At 38.3% G+C, this 14,261-nt stretch overlaps 1 protein-coding gene across 1 annotated transcript; it reads right to left on the bottom strand.

Moving 5' to 3' along the window:
- Positions 1-603: 603 nt before the first annotated feature.
- Positions 604-5,944, bottom strand: LOC102300020 (serine protease 27). The gene is made up of 6 exons (XM_042217468.1): positions 5,841-5,944; positions 5,391-5,411; positions 4,597-4,759; positions 2,575-2,837; positions 2,341-2,489; positions 604-1,446 (listed from the first exon to the last, which is right to left on the bottom strand). Exons 1-6 carry the CDS (start codon positions 5,896-5,898, stop codon positions 1,063-1,065), a joined length of 1,038 nt encoding a protein of 345 aa, XP_042073402.1. The 5' UTR covers positions 5,899-5,944; the 3' UTR covers positions 604-1,062.
- Between the last annotated feature and the right edge of the window lie 8,317 nt (positions 5,945-14,261).

Below are 14,261 nucleotides of genomic sequence, written 5' to 3' on the forward strand. Positions count from 1 at the left end.
ATGTTGGATGCTAGGGGCTTTACATTGCTGAGACAGGCTGAAAAATTCGTCCGTAGTTGCTCTGCTTCCACGTCTGCAACATTGTTATTTCAAATTGCTGTTTCTGTGGCTGTGTATAAGATTGGGGAAACCTGCAGTCAGCTGAGACTGAAGAAGTCACTTGGATAAGTGATGAATTTTTTCTCTCACTGAAAACGCTACGTCCAGATGAACAGAATCATCTTTTTGAGATTAATGCTGAAAAGCATAAGCCTGTGGTCAGGTCCGTTTCTAATGCCACACATACATATTTAATTTGTTTTTTTGTTTTTTTTTCATTTTCTCATCTTCTCTTATTTTTCCATCATCGCATTAGAAAAAATAGCAGACTTTCTGATACAAAAACTGATGGTACAAATGCTGTTAAATGTATGATGCTGGTTTTGCAATGCCTTCTCTATGAGGAAAAGTTATGTTGCACAATACGTTTCGAGGCACTCTAATGTGAAGAAAATATCTAGCCGGCAACATCAAGCTTGTGAATGATAGTCCTACCAACTCAACAACAAATACTATTTATTTACATAACTCAAAATAGAATACAAAAGAATGCAGCACAGTAAATAGTATTTTAAAATTGCATGTTTTAATCATCAAAAGTGTCAGCATACCAAAACAAGATTTGAACAGACCACAGATATATGCCCATATATAACGTGATAACATTTAAAGAGAATTACTAAAAAATGTTTAAAATGTATTACTTCAAAATTGCCAGGCTGTAGTTTTAAATCATTACTGAAGTCATGGAAATACATCAGATAAAGATTAGCCAATCACTGTAATTGAGAAACAGGATATAAGAAATTGTTGCCATTTTCAGATAAACAAATATTTCATGTCCAAATGTTTAAACTGTCCACTTCTTCTTCTCTTATGGTATCAACAGTTAGTCTAATTTCTACTAATAACTGTTTCCTTTCCCTTGTGAAGTGCCCAGAAACTTAAGCTGTCCCATAAATCTATTGGAGTAATGATTATTTCAACTTAGTATTTGAGTACAGGACTAGTAAATGTGTTGAGTTACATTCCACCACTTCCAAAAAACACTTGGAGCAACACAACAAGAACACAGAGAGAGGTGAAGTGAGTGAAGTGGATCAGGTTTTCACCACTGCAAAACAAACTGTCACTGTCACATGGGGTGGTGGGTGGTGCATCTGTAGTGGGTGGTGTTGATGTGGGGCAGGTGAAGAATAAGTCAGAGTCAATGTCCAGGGTGAAGTAGGTAACAAAGCCTGGTGGTGTTCCGGTGACGGTGGCGCTGATCCAGTTTTGGTACTGGGACACACGAGCGTAGACTCCAGGACTATTAGGCAGGGCGCAGCCTTGACCAAAACTCACGACTCCACTCTGGATCCAGATACCCGAATTAGCTTTTGTCACGAGTGGTCCCCCCGAGTCTCCCTGTGAAAAAAGTGTAAAAGTTGTTAAAACGGATTGAGATCAGTTGAACATCTCATGGAGCTTAATTTCTGCTAAATGCATAAAATGTTTCCGGAGATGTTTGTGTTAATTGTTAATCAGACACAACTTTTGCTGATTAGTTACAGTATCACCCAACACCCTCAACTGCACGTCACTACATGATGTGATGTCACTGACAGAAATTATCACAAAACTTTTGGGAAAACCTTTATAGAATAAATTAAATACATCTAAGTGAAAAGAAGTACAAATTATGAGTAAATGAGCTTCAATGCAAAGCCTCTTTTCCACCAGTAGCTTCTCAGCTTGACTCTACTTTACTTGGTTTCTGTCATTTTGTCGTACAATAGAGCACCACCTGCGTTGTATCATTAAAGCAACATGGCAGAAAGTCCACTGACCTGAACACAAACTAACCATGGAAGGCTTCGAGGGGATTCTCTACCTGCTACTTGGTCTATGGTGACTCTCGGACCATGGTGTTGGTTTCTGTGTACCCATTTCTGTTGTTGCATGCTTTCAAAATGGTGCTTTTGATTACTGTTAAGGAGTGACTCTCATGAGTCCTTGAGCCACACCACTGACTGGCCTATCAGTGACATGCAGTCTCTTGATGTCACATTTTTGTATCGATTTCGTTCACTTAGAATACCGGCTGAGCAGTACTAAAAAAAAAAAAAGTACCTGGCACCAGGTGATAACACCTAACGAAAACCCTGAAAACTGAGCTGAGTCAAGTAGGTGCTAATGGAATAGGGCTATAATGTTAATTATCATAAACACTACTACAGAAAAGCAGTGAGTGGTTAAAAGCTGATAGTCAATGCAGTCAATTAGGCCTTACATTACAAATAAGCACAAAGTGGTAGTCACCTGACATGAATCCTTGCCGCCATTTTGCAGTCCAGCACAGATCATGTTATCTGTGATTGCAGCGAAGTTTTGTAATTCGCATCTGCACTCGTTGTTTCCCACTATTGGTACATTCACCTCCTGCAGAATCTCTGGGGTGGGACCATTACCTAATTGGGAAATGTTAAAAGGAAGATCATTTTTACTGAATCATGTATCACTAATAAAAGAAAATACATATTTTAAAAAACTTACTCTCTAGGGTACCAAAGCCAGTGACCCAGCTGCTGGTGCCATTGTTGAAAGTGCTGCTGTCTGAGGCTAAGCAGACTGGCTGAATGTAGTCTGTGAAATTCACAGGAGTCGACAGCTGCAGGAGACACATGTCATTCTCATATGTTGCAGGATTGTAATCGGGATGGCAGATGATTTTTTCAAGTGCCACAGTAACTGCATTTGGGTTTGGACCAGACGCGGTGTTGTGGCCCAGAGTCACGTTTGTGGTGGGACGATCAGCACTTGAATGAAAGTAAAAATATATAGTTATTTTTATAGCATTGCATAGTGATCATTATCGTTGAACTACCGTCACAACCAGGTAGCAACAGATGCTTATGAGATTTTGATAATAAATATATACAGTGGCTTGCAAAAGTATTCGGCCCCCTTGAACTTTTCCACATTTTGTCACATTACAGCCACAAACATGAATCAATTTTATTGGAATTCCACGTGAAAGACCAACACAAAGTGGTGTACACGTGAGAAGTGGAACGAAAATCATACATGATTCCAAACATTTTTTACAAATAAATAACTGAAAAGTGGGGTGTGCGTAATTATTCAGCCCCCTGAGTCAATACTTTGTAGAACCACCTTTTGCTGCAATTACAGCTGCCAGTCTTTTAGGGTATGTCTCTACCAGCTTTGCACATCTAGAGACTGAAATCCTTGCCCATTCTTCTTTGCAAAACAGCTCCAGCTCAGTCAGATTAGATGGACAGCGTTTGTGAACAGCAGTTTTCAGATCTTGCCACAGATTCTCGATTGGATTTAGATCTGGACTTTGACTGGGCCATTCTAACACATGGATATGTTTTGTTTTAAACCATTCCATTGTTGCCCTGGCTTTATGTTTAGGGTCGTTGTCCTGCTGGAAGGTGAACCTCCGCCCCAGTCTCAAGTCTTTTGCAGACTCCAAGAGGTTTTCTTCCAAGATGCCTCACAGAGCAGCTGTATTTGTACTGACATTAGATTACACACAGGTGCACTCTATTTAGTCATTAGCACTCATCAGGCAATGTCTATGGGCAACTGACTGCACTCAGACCAAAGGGGGCTGAATAATTACGCACACCCCACTTTGCAGTTATTTATTTGTAAAAAATGTTTGGAATCATGTATGATTTTCGTTCCACTTCTCACGTGTACACCACTTTGTATTGGTCTTTCACGTGGAATTCCAATAAAATTGATTCATGTTTGTGGCTGTAATGTGACAAAATGTGGAAAAGTTCAAGGGGGCCGAATACTTTTGCAAGCCACTGTATAAATTGATTCATTTTATTCAAACACTGAAGAGCCGTTGTATTTCCTCTATCCCTGCATGTGAGTGTGCACGTGAGTTGAATGGTGAGGCTTACTTTTGTGCATAGCTAGAGTTTGTTATCTTTTGACAGAACAAAGTTAGCAGGTTCCCAACTTACAGCTTCATGCTAAACTTGCATGCTGCTGATTGTAAGTTCACATCGGATGGAAAGACGTGACTGGTATTAAGTTTCTCATCTAACCCTGGCTGTTACTCAGTGTTGTCACAATTTGATCACAACATTACATTATTAAGAAATGTGTTACTACCAACTGTGAGTTGAAAATTATCAGTGGAGAAATTACTCTAAAAACTGTTGGGGTGTTTTTGAGTAAATGTATGCAATTAGTTTTTTTAAGACTTTAAAAATGTCCTTTCACTAATTTCAGAAAAAGAAAACATCAGTTGGTTATGAACAAAAATATTAAAATCACTGTGCAATAACATCCATTGCCTTACATGCCGAACAGGCCACCTGTCCATCACAGGGCTACCCCAGAGAGGGACAGAGACACACACTCTCACTTCCATAACCAATTTAAAAAAAAATTTAGCCTTTAAAAAGTGTTGTCTGCAGAAGAAACCCACATGGCACAGGGAGAATATGTAAACTCTACTCCAAGAGGTTGAAACCTTCAACAGGCGTTAACCACTGCACCACCACAGAAACACTTGCAGTGTTGACTTACGGTGTAATGCAGTGAGCAGCTGTCAGCACCCATTCGTTGGTGATTAAGGACCCTCCACAGAAAAAAGAGCCATCTTTGGATAAAGATGCCTGCCAGGGCCAACTTCCAGGGGCTGCATCTTCACCTCCTACGATTCTAGGATTTTTAATAACCCTGCCACATGCTGAGAGAATAAGACACAACAGTTAAATACTGACTATGTTGATAAGCCACAGCATTATAACCATTCACACGTTCAGTGAGTAACATCTCATGAAGAGTTCTGATGGGAGATGATACATGTTGATGTTATTTTTAGATGTAAAGTCATAAAAACATTGTTGCACATGAACCACACTCAACCACAGAAAAGGTATTTTGTGACATTTTAGTGCAAAGTTGTTCAGGGAAAACTTCAAAGAACATAAGAGAGCTAGAGATTAATAATAAGCAATGATTAAATGCACAGTGCTTTACAAACACATGGTGAGTGAAAAAAGGTTAGGGAAGAAGAAACAGTCAAAAAAAATCAAGTGTTAAGTCTAATCTTAAAAGTAGAGAGGATGTCGGTCTCCTCAGTCAAAACTGGGAGCAGGTGCCACCAAGGAAGACTCTGCCTCTTACTGATTATCAACAATACAGTAGTTTACTAATACCATTTACCCTGTGGATTTCAACAGATAAATGAAAAATAAAATCTTGACAGATACCCAGCTCAGATGTTCAATTGGCACTCCCATTGGTGTCGGTTTAAATATAATTTTAAAAAAAAGGTTAAGTATGAAAAACTTTCAGAATTGTTCTTGGATGCTTACCAGGCTGCTGTGAATGAACATCTAAAAATTGGAACACAAAGACAAATATATCAAAATAGAGGTAATGCACATCATGACTAGTCCATAGTGAATAAGTATTTTTATTCAATTGCAACTAATATGAAATGACTCTAATGTTTAAAACATAATAATAATGATAATAATAATAATTAGTATTAAAATAATTAGTATAATAACATTCTATTCCATATAATTTAGAAGAGAAAATAAAGAAAGAAAAAAATAAGAAGAGCAGAATTTAAGGATGTCAAAAAATTCTTTCCCATCCTGCAGAATGCTACAGGCAGGATGCATTTCATACTATCCAGATAGAATTTTTTTTATTATAAAATTCTTTAGTATCTGTAATTAAACTTTCCACACTTCATTTGAAAGAAGTAATGGGAAAGATTTTAATACTACAAACAGAAATACAATTTTCTCTCTCACCTTCGCCAAAAAGAATGATCATCACAGAGAAAAAGCACAAGAACCGTTGGAGGGCCATTGTTGACTACGCTGGCTTTAATTTGACTTCAACTGTTAAATACTATAAATCTTGTGTTCAGCTCCACCCACAAGCTCACACAACCAGACCTGATTCCCTTCACCGACCACTGAAATAACAATAGTAACAAAAGGTAAAGCAACAAGTCAAACAAGTTGGCCTTTGTCTTGTTTGAGGAACTGTTCAAAGGCTGCACATATTCTTTGAAATACGCACTGGGATTCAAAGAAATATTATGTAAAAGAAGAAACTATTCTATAGTTCTTGGTATATTTTGCCATGCGGTTGGAGGTTGGCATGACTATAAAATCATCTTAACATTGTCACGGAGAATGTGGAAACATTCAAGGGGGCCGAATACTTTTGCAAGCCACTGTACATGGTTCTCACCTTGAAGCATGGAGGAGAAGGTGTGATAGCATGGTGGTGCTCTGCTGGAGACACTGTTAGGGATTTATTCAAAATTGAAGGCACACTGAACCAGCTTGGCTACCACAGCATCCTGCAGTACTTTGCCATACTGGTGCTCTTGATTGATCTTTATTATTTATTAATTTTTTACTTTTAAGTTATTACAATCGGAACAGACATGACCGGGGATAGGAAAGGGAAAGACGTAGAAAAGAGAAGTTCAAGAAAAGGACAGGGAAAGAAAACAGAGGGGAAGAGGGACAGTGAGAAAAGATCCATTTAATCGCCTTGGCACTTCAATGTTAATGTTAGAACTGATGTTACGAATGCTGTTAAATGTATAATGTTGGTGTAGCAATGGCATGTTTATGAGGAATAAAAACGGTTGCAGAAAAGCTCAACAAAAAGTGTAGTTTAATTACAGATTGAAACATTTTCCTTCGGCCTGTCAATTACCACGCTGTCTTCATCAACAAGCACTGGTGACTGCCTGCTGTACATGTGTCAACAGTCCCAGAGGAGAAAGTGAGTGATCCTTCAGGGCCAAAGTGGACAACTGGTAAATACAAAGAAAAGCAGAAAAGTTGACATATGTCACTTAAGAGTGAGAATTGATCAAAAGAAGGAGGTTGTGATTGATTGGAGCATAATTCACAGCTGTTAGACTTTCAGAAATCTGTTGACTCCTCTCAATCAAATAGGCTGTGATACAGGGATGTTTTCTATGTTAGCGATGGAATATTTGCAATGGTGTTTAATTCATCCAAGAGCTGCGTTTTTTTTCTCTTATTTTAACCCTCCAGTTTTGAATCATATTTCTTTTATTTGTTTTATTTTTGTTTTTATATGACACAATTTAAAAAAAAAATTGTACCAAAAAGCCATTTTTAAGAGCTATAATACTTAAGTTTATGATGCACAGTAACCTTTCTGAGAGAGTGTAACAAACCAACAATAAAAACATTAATATTCTTTTATCTTGTCAATGTGAACCTAGACATGACTGAAGTAAGAGTCCAGATGTTGCTAACCATGTTTTGTTGATGTTGTGATGGCATCCTGAGGAATGTAAAATGCTGTGTTGTAGCACAATTTTTCTAACAATATACCTTTCACGTTTGAACAATATATCACGTTATTACAATATACATAATTATCACGTTCATACAATATAAATTATTGTTTTTTAGGTAACAATTAGGTATATTGCACGAATATGAAAAGTATATTGTTAGAACAATAAACTTTTCACGTTCTGACGTGATGTAGCTCTATTTTTCTTTTGCCTGGGTGGCAGCTCTACGCTTACGTACTTGGATGAGCTTGCCTCATCCTACAAGTTGTGCCTCCATCTCTTGTGTCCAGATCACACGCTGCACTGCCGTGCTGCTCCACCTTTTCTCTTTCATTTCTGTGTTTGTGTGTGCGCAGTGTGAGAGGCTGCGTTGAGGGGCGACAGGATTTCAAACAGGTTAGATTATCATGCGACCATACAATTGATGATTGGGAGCTGGTCGTGAGGTGTTAACTACTTTTCGTTACCCCATGTATACTACACGATGCACACATGATTAAGGCAAAACACGGGCCGATCCCCAAAACGGTTGCGCGACTGAAAAATCGGCTCAAAATGGGCCAAAAATCGCACAGTGTATGGCCAGCTTTTGGAGGCTAGCTCCAAACAAACATCTGCAGCTTGGCAGTGTATACAGCACTATAATGACCAGACCTAATTCTTTTGAAAACCATACATCTTTCCACAGGTCCCCACTTCATCAGAGATCACCTAGACTCAGAGCTGGATGAGGCCAGCACAGACAGCAGCCTAACCGACGAAGATGATGGATCCATGGGGTCAGGAAACCCAGAAGCAGAGGAACTGGAGAGGTACCTTTCATGTCCATTCACTGGAGGTGTGGATCTATTGCATGGCTTTCCTTACACCAAGAAGCTGTCGATCAAAGTCAATACAGCTCTTCCTGCATCTGGAGCTTGTGAAGGACTTCTCAGTCATGCAGGACTCCTGTTCACTGCTGAACAGTTACAGCTTCACAGCAAGAACCTTGAGAGCAAACTGCTGCTGAAGCTTAACCATCACTTCACTGAGTGAAGAAATGGCACATTTTTGCTAAATATGCAGAAATAGATGCACACCCATACAATTTATGGTAAACTGAGCTGCCTTGTATGAACATATGTTGAAGCTGCCTCGTTCTGTTTTCTCTGAGGCTGCTGTGCCATTTGGAGCAAAAATGAATATAAAGTTTACAGCATATCTTGTCACTGGAAATTGTTTGCACTGTTTATATGTTTATATTATTTACTGTAGGTATTGGTGAAAAAAGCTTTATGTTGTGAAAACTGAAATCTGGAAATTAAAATTGTTGTGCCTTATTTTGTTGATCTTTTTACATATATTCCTTTTGAAAATGGTAAAATTTGTATATTTATTTATTTTTGTTTGTCTGATAACATTTATTTAAAAAACAAATCTGACATTTCAAACAGTTACTCGCTACTTGAGTAGTCTTTTCGCCAAGTACTTTTTTACTCTTACTTGAGTAATTTTTTTGATGACTACTTTTCACTTTTACTTGAGTAATAATATTTTAAAGTAATGCTACTCTTACTTGAGTACATTTTTTGGTTATTCGACTCAGCTTGGTAATTAGTTAGATTACTCGTTACTGAAAAAAGTAACGCCGTTTGTAACGCTGTTATTCTCATCACTGTTGCTTGATGGGATCGTGAATAACATCCCTTGTATGTGCTTTTGTGCTTGAGATCAAAGCAAAGTATTCAAAAAAACAAACTCTGGCGTATAATTCAATCAACAAATTGACTTTTCATTATCACACTGTAACACCATGTTTTTTTTTCCTGTCTTACAATAGAAGTTTTCATTGGCAACCACTTAAACTCTCAACGCATGCATGTTTCCTTGTACTGATCAAAAGCAACAAGTCATTCTGGTTGACTATCCACATCATGTCTAAAGGAGGGTAACACCTAAAGTTATGTTGCACAATAAGTTTCCAAGCACGCTAATGTAAAACACAATGTGAGGTCACTGCTACCTGGTAAAAAAAAACAAAAAATACTTGTTTAACCTGTCAAGCTGCTCACAGTGGAGGACAAAAAGGTTTAGCAGGAAAGTTCAAGCTTGTGAATAATAGTCCTCCCAACCCATCAACAAATACTATTTATTTACATAACTCCATTCTTCTTCACAGACACCCCCCTCCCCTAATTTGTGATTTTGAGTGAACAGATCTAATTCAATAGAGGAAACCTTTACATGTTCAAAATAAATCATGTTACTTTACTTAACATTAATCTTCTGTATTTTAACTGATTGTAACATGTTGGATTATCCTCTCAATCAGAGAGACTGATCTGCCACCACGTACTCATGCCAGGGAATCAAACACTCCCATCCAGACACCAGTGTTTTTGAGTGAACAGGTCTGTTAGATATAAAGAACCTGTACATGTTCCCATCAAAATACATCATATTACTTTACTTATCATTGCCTTCTGTATTTTAACGGATTTTCACATGTCGGAATTAGCACAAAGCATCCCAAAGCATCCCATTTTGGTCAGTAGTTGTAGTCCACACTGGAGGTGGGAAGGACTCCAGGAGTCACAAGTCAGCCAGCCAGGACGCTGTGGGTCACTCTGTTTTCAGTTGTTTGTTTAGCTTTACCTACTTCCTAGCTTTGTTTTTAATTTCTGGTCAGGTTTAGACATAAACTACTTTATATAGAACATAAACTGAAGGAGTTCACATCATTTTAAAATACCTGTGCAGTGAAGCACTGTAAGGGTCATTCATTTAGGATTTTTATTTGTTGCCCACCTCAATTTTGGTGGGTCTATTATGATGTGTTCTTTTGTAATCCTAGAGGAAAGGGTCCCCACAAATTAAGACAAATCCAAGATTACAATACCCCCTAAAGGACACAAAGGGGGGCACTGAGTGGTCTAAGTATAAAAATGATAGGTGTCATATGCAGTGGAATTCACAGTCCGTAGAGCTCAGTCCAGCTGAAAATTTGGACAGATGAGTTGTAGAGTGACTATAAATCTATAGTAAGAAAACTTGAGGTTGTGCTTGTGGCCTTAATGACTTGCTTTATGTTGTTTTTTAATTAAATGTGTATATTCCCAGCTTTACAAACCATAAAGACAATACAAAAACAACACAAATTAAAAGAGCTCTCATCATAATGTCAGTAATGTATTCGTTACAGATGCTTTTTTAACCCAGGCATTCGTCTGACACATCAGCCTCTTCTGCTGATGAATCACATCTACAGCCACAGTCCATATTGTATCGCTAATCCAAATATTTCACAAGTGTAATTAGAAATGATAAAGAAAAGGCACAGTTCTATATAAGGCCCTTAACAGCTGCCTGTGGCACTTTTATTTTAAGGTGTTGGGTTTTTTTGTTGTTTATTGTGGACTTTATTATTTTCACTCTTTATCGTGCTGCTGTAACACAACAATTTCCCTTGTAGTATCAATAAAATATCTATTTGTCTATATATTTTGTGTTTGAGAGGTGCAGGATAAATATGTGGAGGTGATGGACAGAGAAGGAATTGTTTATTCAGTATTATGCTTAACTGTTAGGTAGTTAGACAATGCAAATGTTTACTGAGGTATACATCAAGTATAACTTTTTACTCTGCCTTGATGAAACCAGCCATTACATTGCCCCATGACACATCATCATACTTCTGCAGCTTTTGGCTCATTCAACTTAGCATGCAAATTTGCCTGGTCAATATATCGACAACCCTTTTACCCGTGCAAACAGCAGCCCCGCTGATAATCCTTAGGATAACACATGTATTTAGGGTGCAGTTTTGATTCTAAGTGCGTGTATGAGAGAGCTGTGAGGAAGAGAGTAGGTGGTTATTTGTTCTCCCCCAAGAAAATAAACTGTACCATCCATGAGCTGCAGAAGCTTGCAAACTGAAGCTGACTTCAAGGGAAATAGATATAACAGTTTTTCCTCCTACATGAAAAAGTAATTTTTGTTTTTCACCCTTTAGGTCCAAGTTCAGGGCAGCACGGTGGCACGGTGGTTAGCACTGTTGCCGCACAGCAAGAAGGTCCTGAGTTCAATTCCAACACCAGGCCGGGGTCTTTCTGTGTGGAGTTTGCATGTTCTCCCCGTGTTTGCGTGGGTTCTCTCCGGGTACTCCGGCTTCCTCCCACCGTCCAAAGACATGCAGCTTGTGGGGATAGGTTAATTGGATAATTCAAATTGTCACTAGGTATGAATGTGAGTGCGAATGGTTGTCTGTCCCTGTGTGTTGGCCCTGCGACAGACTGGCGACCTGTCCAGGGTGTACCCTGCCTTTCGCCCTATGACAGCTGGGATAGGCTCCAGCGCCCCCCGCTACCCTGAAAAGGATAAGCGGAAGCGAATGGATGGATGGATGGAGGTCCAAGTTCAAACCAACACAGCATAGATGTCTCTATCAGCTACTGTATTAAAGATGTAATTTCAGACAATACAAGTTTTTTTTTCATTCACTTTGTTTCTTCATAAGTTTTAATTCTGCAAAGACCAGATGCCTTGTAGTCTTACTTATAAGTGCCATGAAAAAAAAAAAAATCATGACATGTCCCAAATTGTTTTACGATGCTGGAGACATGAAGAGGTGATCCTTTTTAGACAGACACATACCTGCCTAATAATCAGATAGAATAAACCTATTTGTAAATCATGCTATTTCAACAAATGACTGAAACAGGATAGGTCACCACAGACTAGTGTAAAAACTGAAATACAAAACAATTTTGAAATGTGTATTATTGGTATATAACAAGATCCTCTCCGGGTTGCTCTTGGATGTCTGAACAAAGGACAACAAATGGCTGGACTGCACACAAATGCTTTGTCATACAGAAAAAAAATATAAAAGGTGGGGTATTCATTATTTTGCAATCCTTGTTTGTCACATACCTACGTTACTTTTATCTCCACCCTTTATTTTCTCTTTCTTTGTGGATCACCTGTTACTGATTATCCCATCAGTCCGCACTTGATACCTAACTTCTTCCCTTTGTTCTCAGCTACATTGTCTTGTCTTTTTCCGCTAAGGTCAAGCTTTCAACCTTTTTCCTTGCAGAAGTTTTGCCTCCTTTCTTATTTAGCTTTTGTTCTTATGTTGACTATGTTTACTAGTGATGTAACCTGTGTTTTTGGGCCGTTGTCCTTTGTCTTCCACTGTGTTTTTCTAAATCGTCTTGTGTCTTGTGTGTGGCTTCCATACATACAATAGCATAAGTAGCATAATGCAACTATTTTCCTCTTTACTCACAAAGCTTCAGATGTTTCGGGAGCTTTTCTGAGAAGAGGAAGTTGACATATGCCACGAAAAAGCTGGTGGGGCATGTTTCTGGAGTTAAAATATGTGGTTGTACCTGTAATACATTGGAACTGAGGTGTGTGTTGGTATGTTAATCCATAAACCTGACAAAACAACAATAAGCTTGTAAGCAGAAGGTTAAACTGTTGTTTGCCAAGTCTGTCTGTTTTTGTTTCACTGTCTTGCACAGATGACTAATGTAGACCAGAGTACATATGCGTGTTTATCCAAGTACACAGTTACTCGGTGGTATTAAAAAGCTCAAGTACTTCACTTAAATGCTAATTTTACTACTTAAGCAGCAATAAATGTATTCTACATCCTGATTCAAAGCGTGTATTATAAAAGTCAAGTCTTTTATGCAAATATTCAAATATGCAAATATCAACATGTGTGATATATACAGAAACCTCAGCTAAATGCTCGTATAAACCATTTCAATAACCACCAAATGCAACACAGACAAGCAATACTTAAAAGAGCAACTACGTAATTGCACAAAAGTCCGCTTAACACACGCAACTGAGACAAAAAATATCTAGACTTCATGTAGCGATGTAAACAATTAGCTAAGCTAGCTAACTGTTAAGCTAACACCAAGTTTCACCATGCTCCGACTAAAATTCACTGAACCAGCCGAAAAAGAAGACCACAACAATACAAGCGGAGAAAATGCGGTAAGACAGAAATCTGCATACGAGCTGCTGTACCTCCTGATAATGGCAGAACCAACACAATGCATTAGAGCCACTTCTGTCAACAATCGCAATTTCAGGCCCAGTTACAGACACGTGACTGGATTACACCGCGTGTTGTAAATTTGGGGCCATGTGGTGTCTGGCCTTGCAGCTTCTGCTTGGTTGAAGTGATGAGAATCCAGAATCATTACCATGATTTTACTGCCTCAAACGATTAAAAAGGGGTGTCAATCGGCCAATAGAAGCCAAAGCTACAGCCCTGAAGAGGTTAGAGTGCCAGAGGCTATGTATACAGGAGACTGTGAATGTTTGGTTAATTCTCAAAAAAAGTAAAAAAAAAAAAAAAAAAAAACCCAACAAAACCAAGCATTTTAGGCATGTTAATTAAATTGAATCATTTCTGCTATTTAATACCTAAAAAAATGTGAACAAACTGCTGGTCTGACCCATCATGAAAGCAACAGTAAATGTCATCGTTTGGGGCTCCATTTCAGCATGACCATGATCTCAAGCACACTTCCACTGCAATGAAAGCATTTGTCAATCAAACACTATCAGTCATGGATTGGTCTTTCCAGAGCACAGACCTCAGGAATACTGAGGCAGCGTGGGATCATCATGACAGAGAACAGAACAAAGGGTAGCAACATCCAAAGAGGAGCTTTGGATGTCCTTCAAGAAGCCTGGAGAACTATTCCTGATGACGACTTAAAGAAATGACAAATTTAGACTGTGTTGAAGAATAAAGGTGGTCATACAAATAATAACTTTTAAGCTCATTAGAATTGTCCAAACTCTGTTTTTATCTTTTATACTTAATTTGATCTATTAATTGTTATATTTTCCTTATTTTGTGAGATTT

Source organism: Haplochromis burtoni, unplaced genomic scaffold (assembly GCF_018398535.1).
Source record: "Haplochromis burtoni strain Fernald_Lab_line unplaced genomic scaffold, NCSU_Asbu1 Contig_2034, whole genome shotgun sequence".
In the NCBI taxonomy this organism is placed as follows: domain Eukaryota; kingdom Metazoa; phylum Chordata; class Actinopteri; order Cichliformes; family Cichlidae; genus Haplochromis; species Haplochromis burtoni.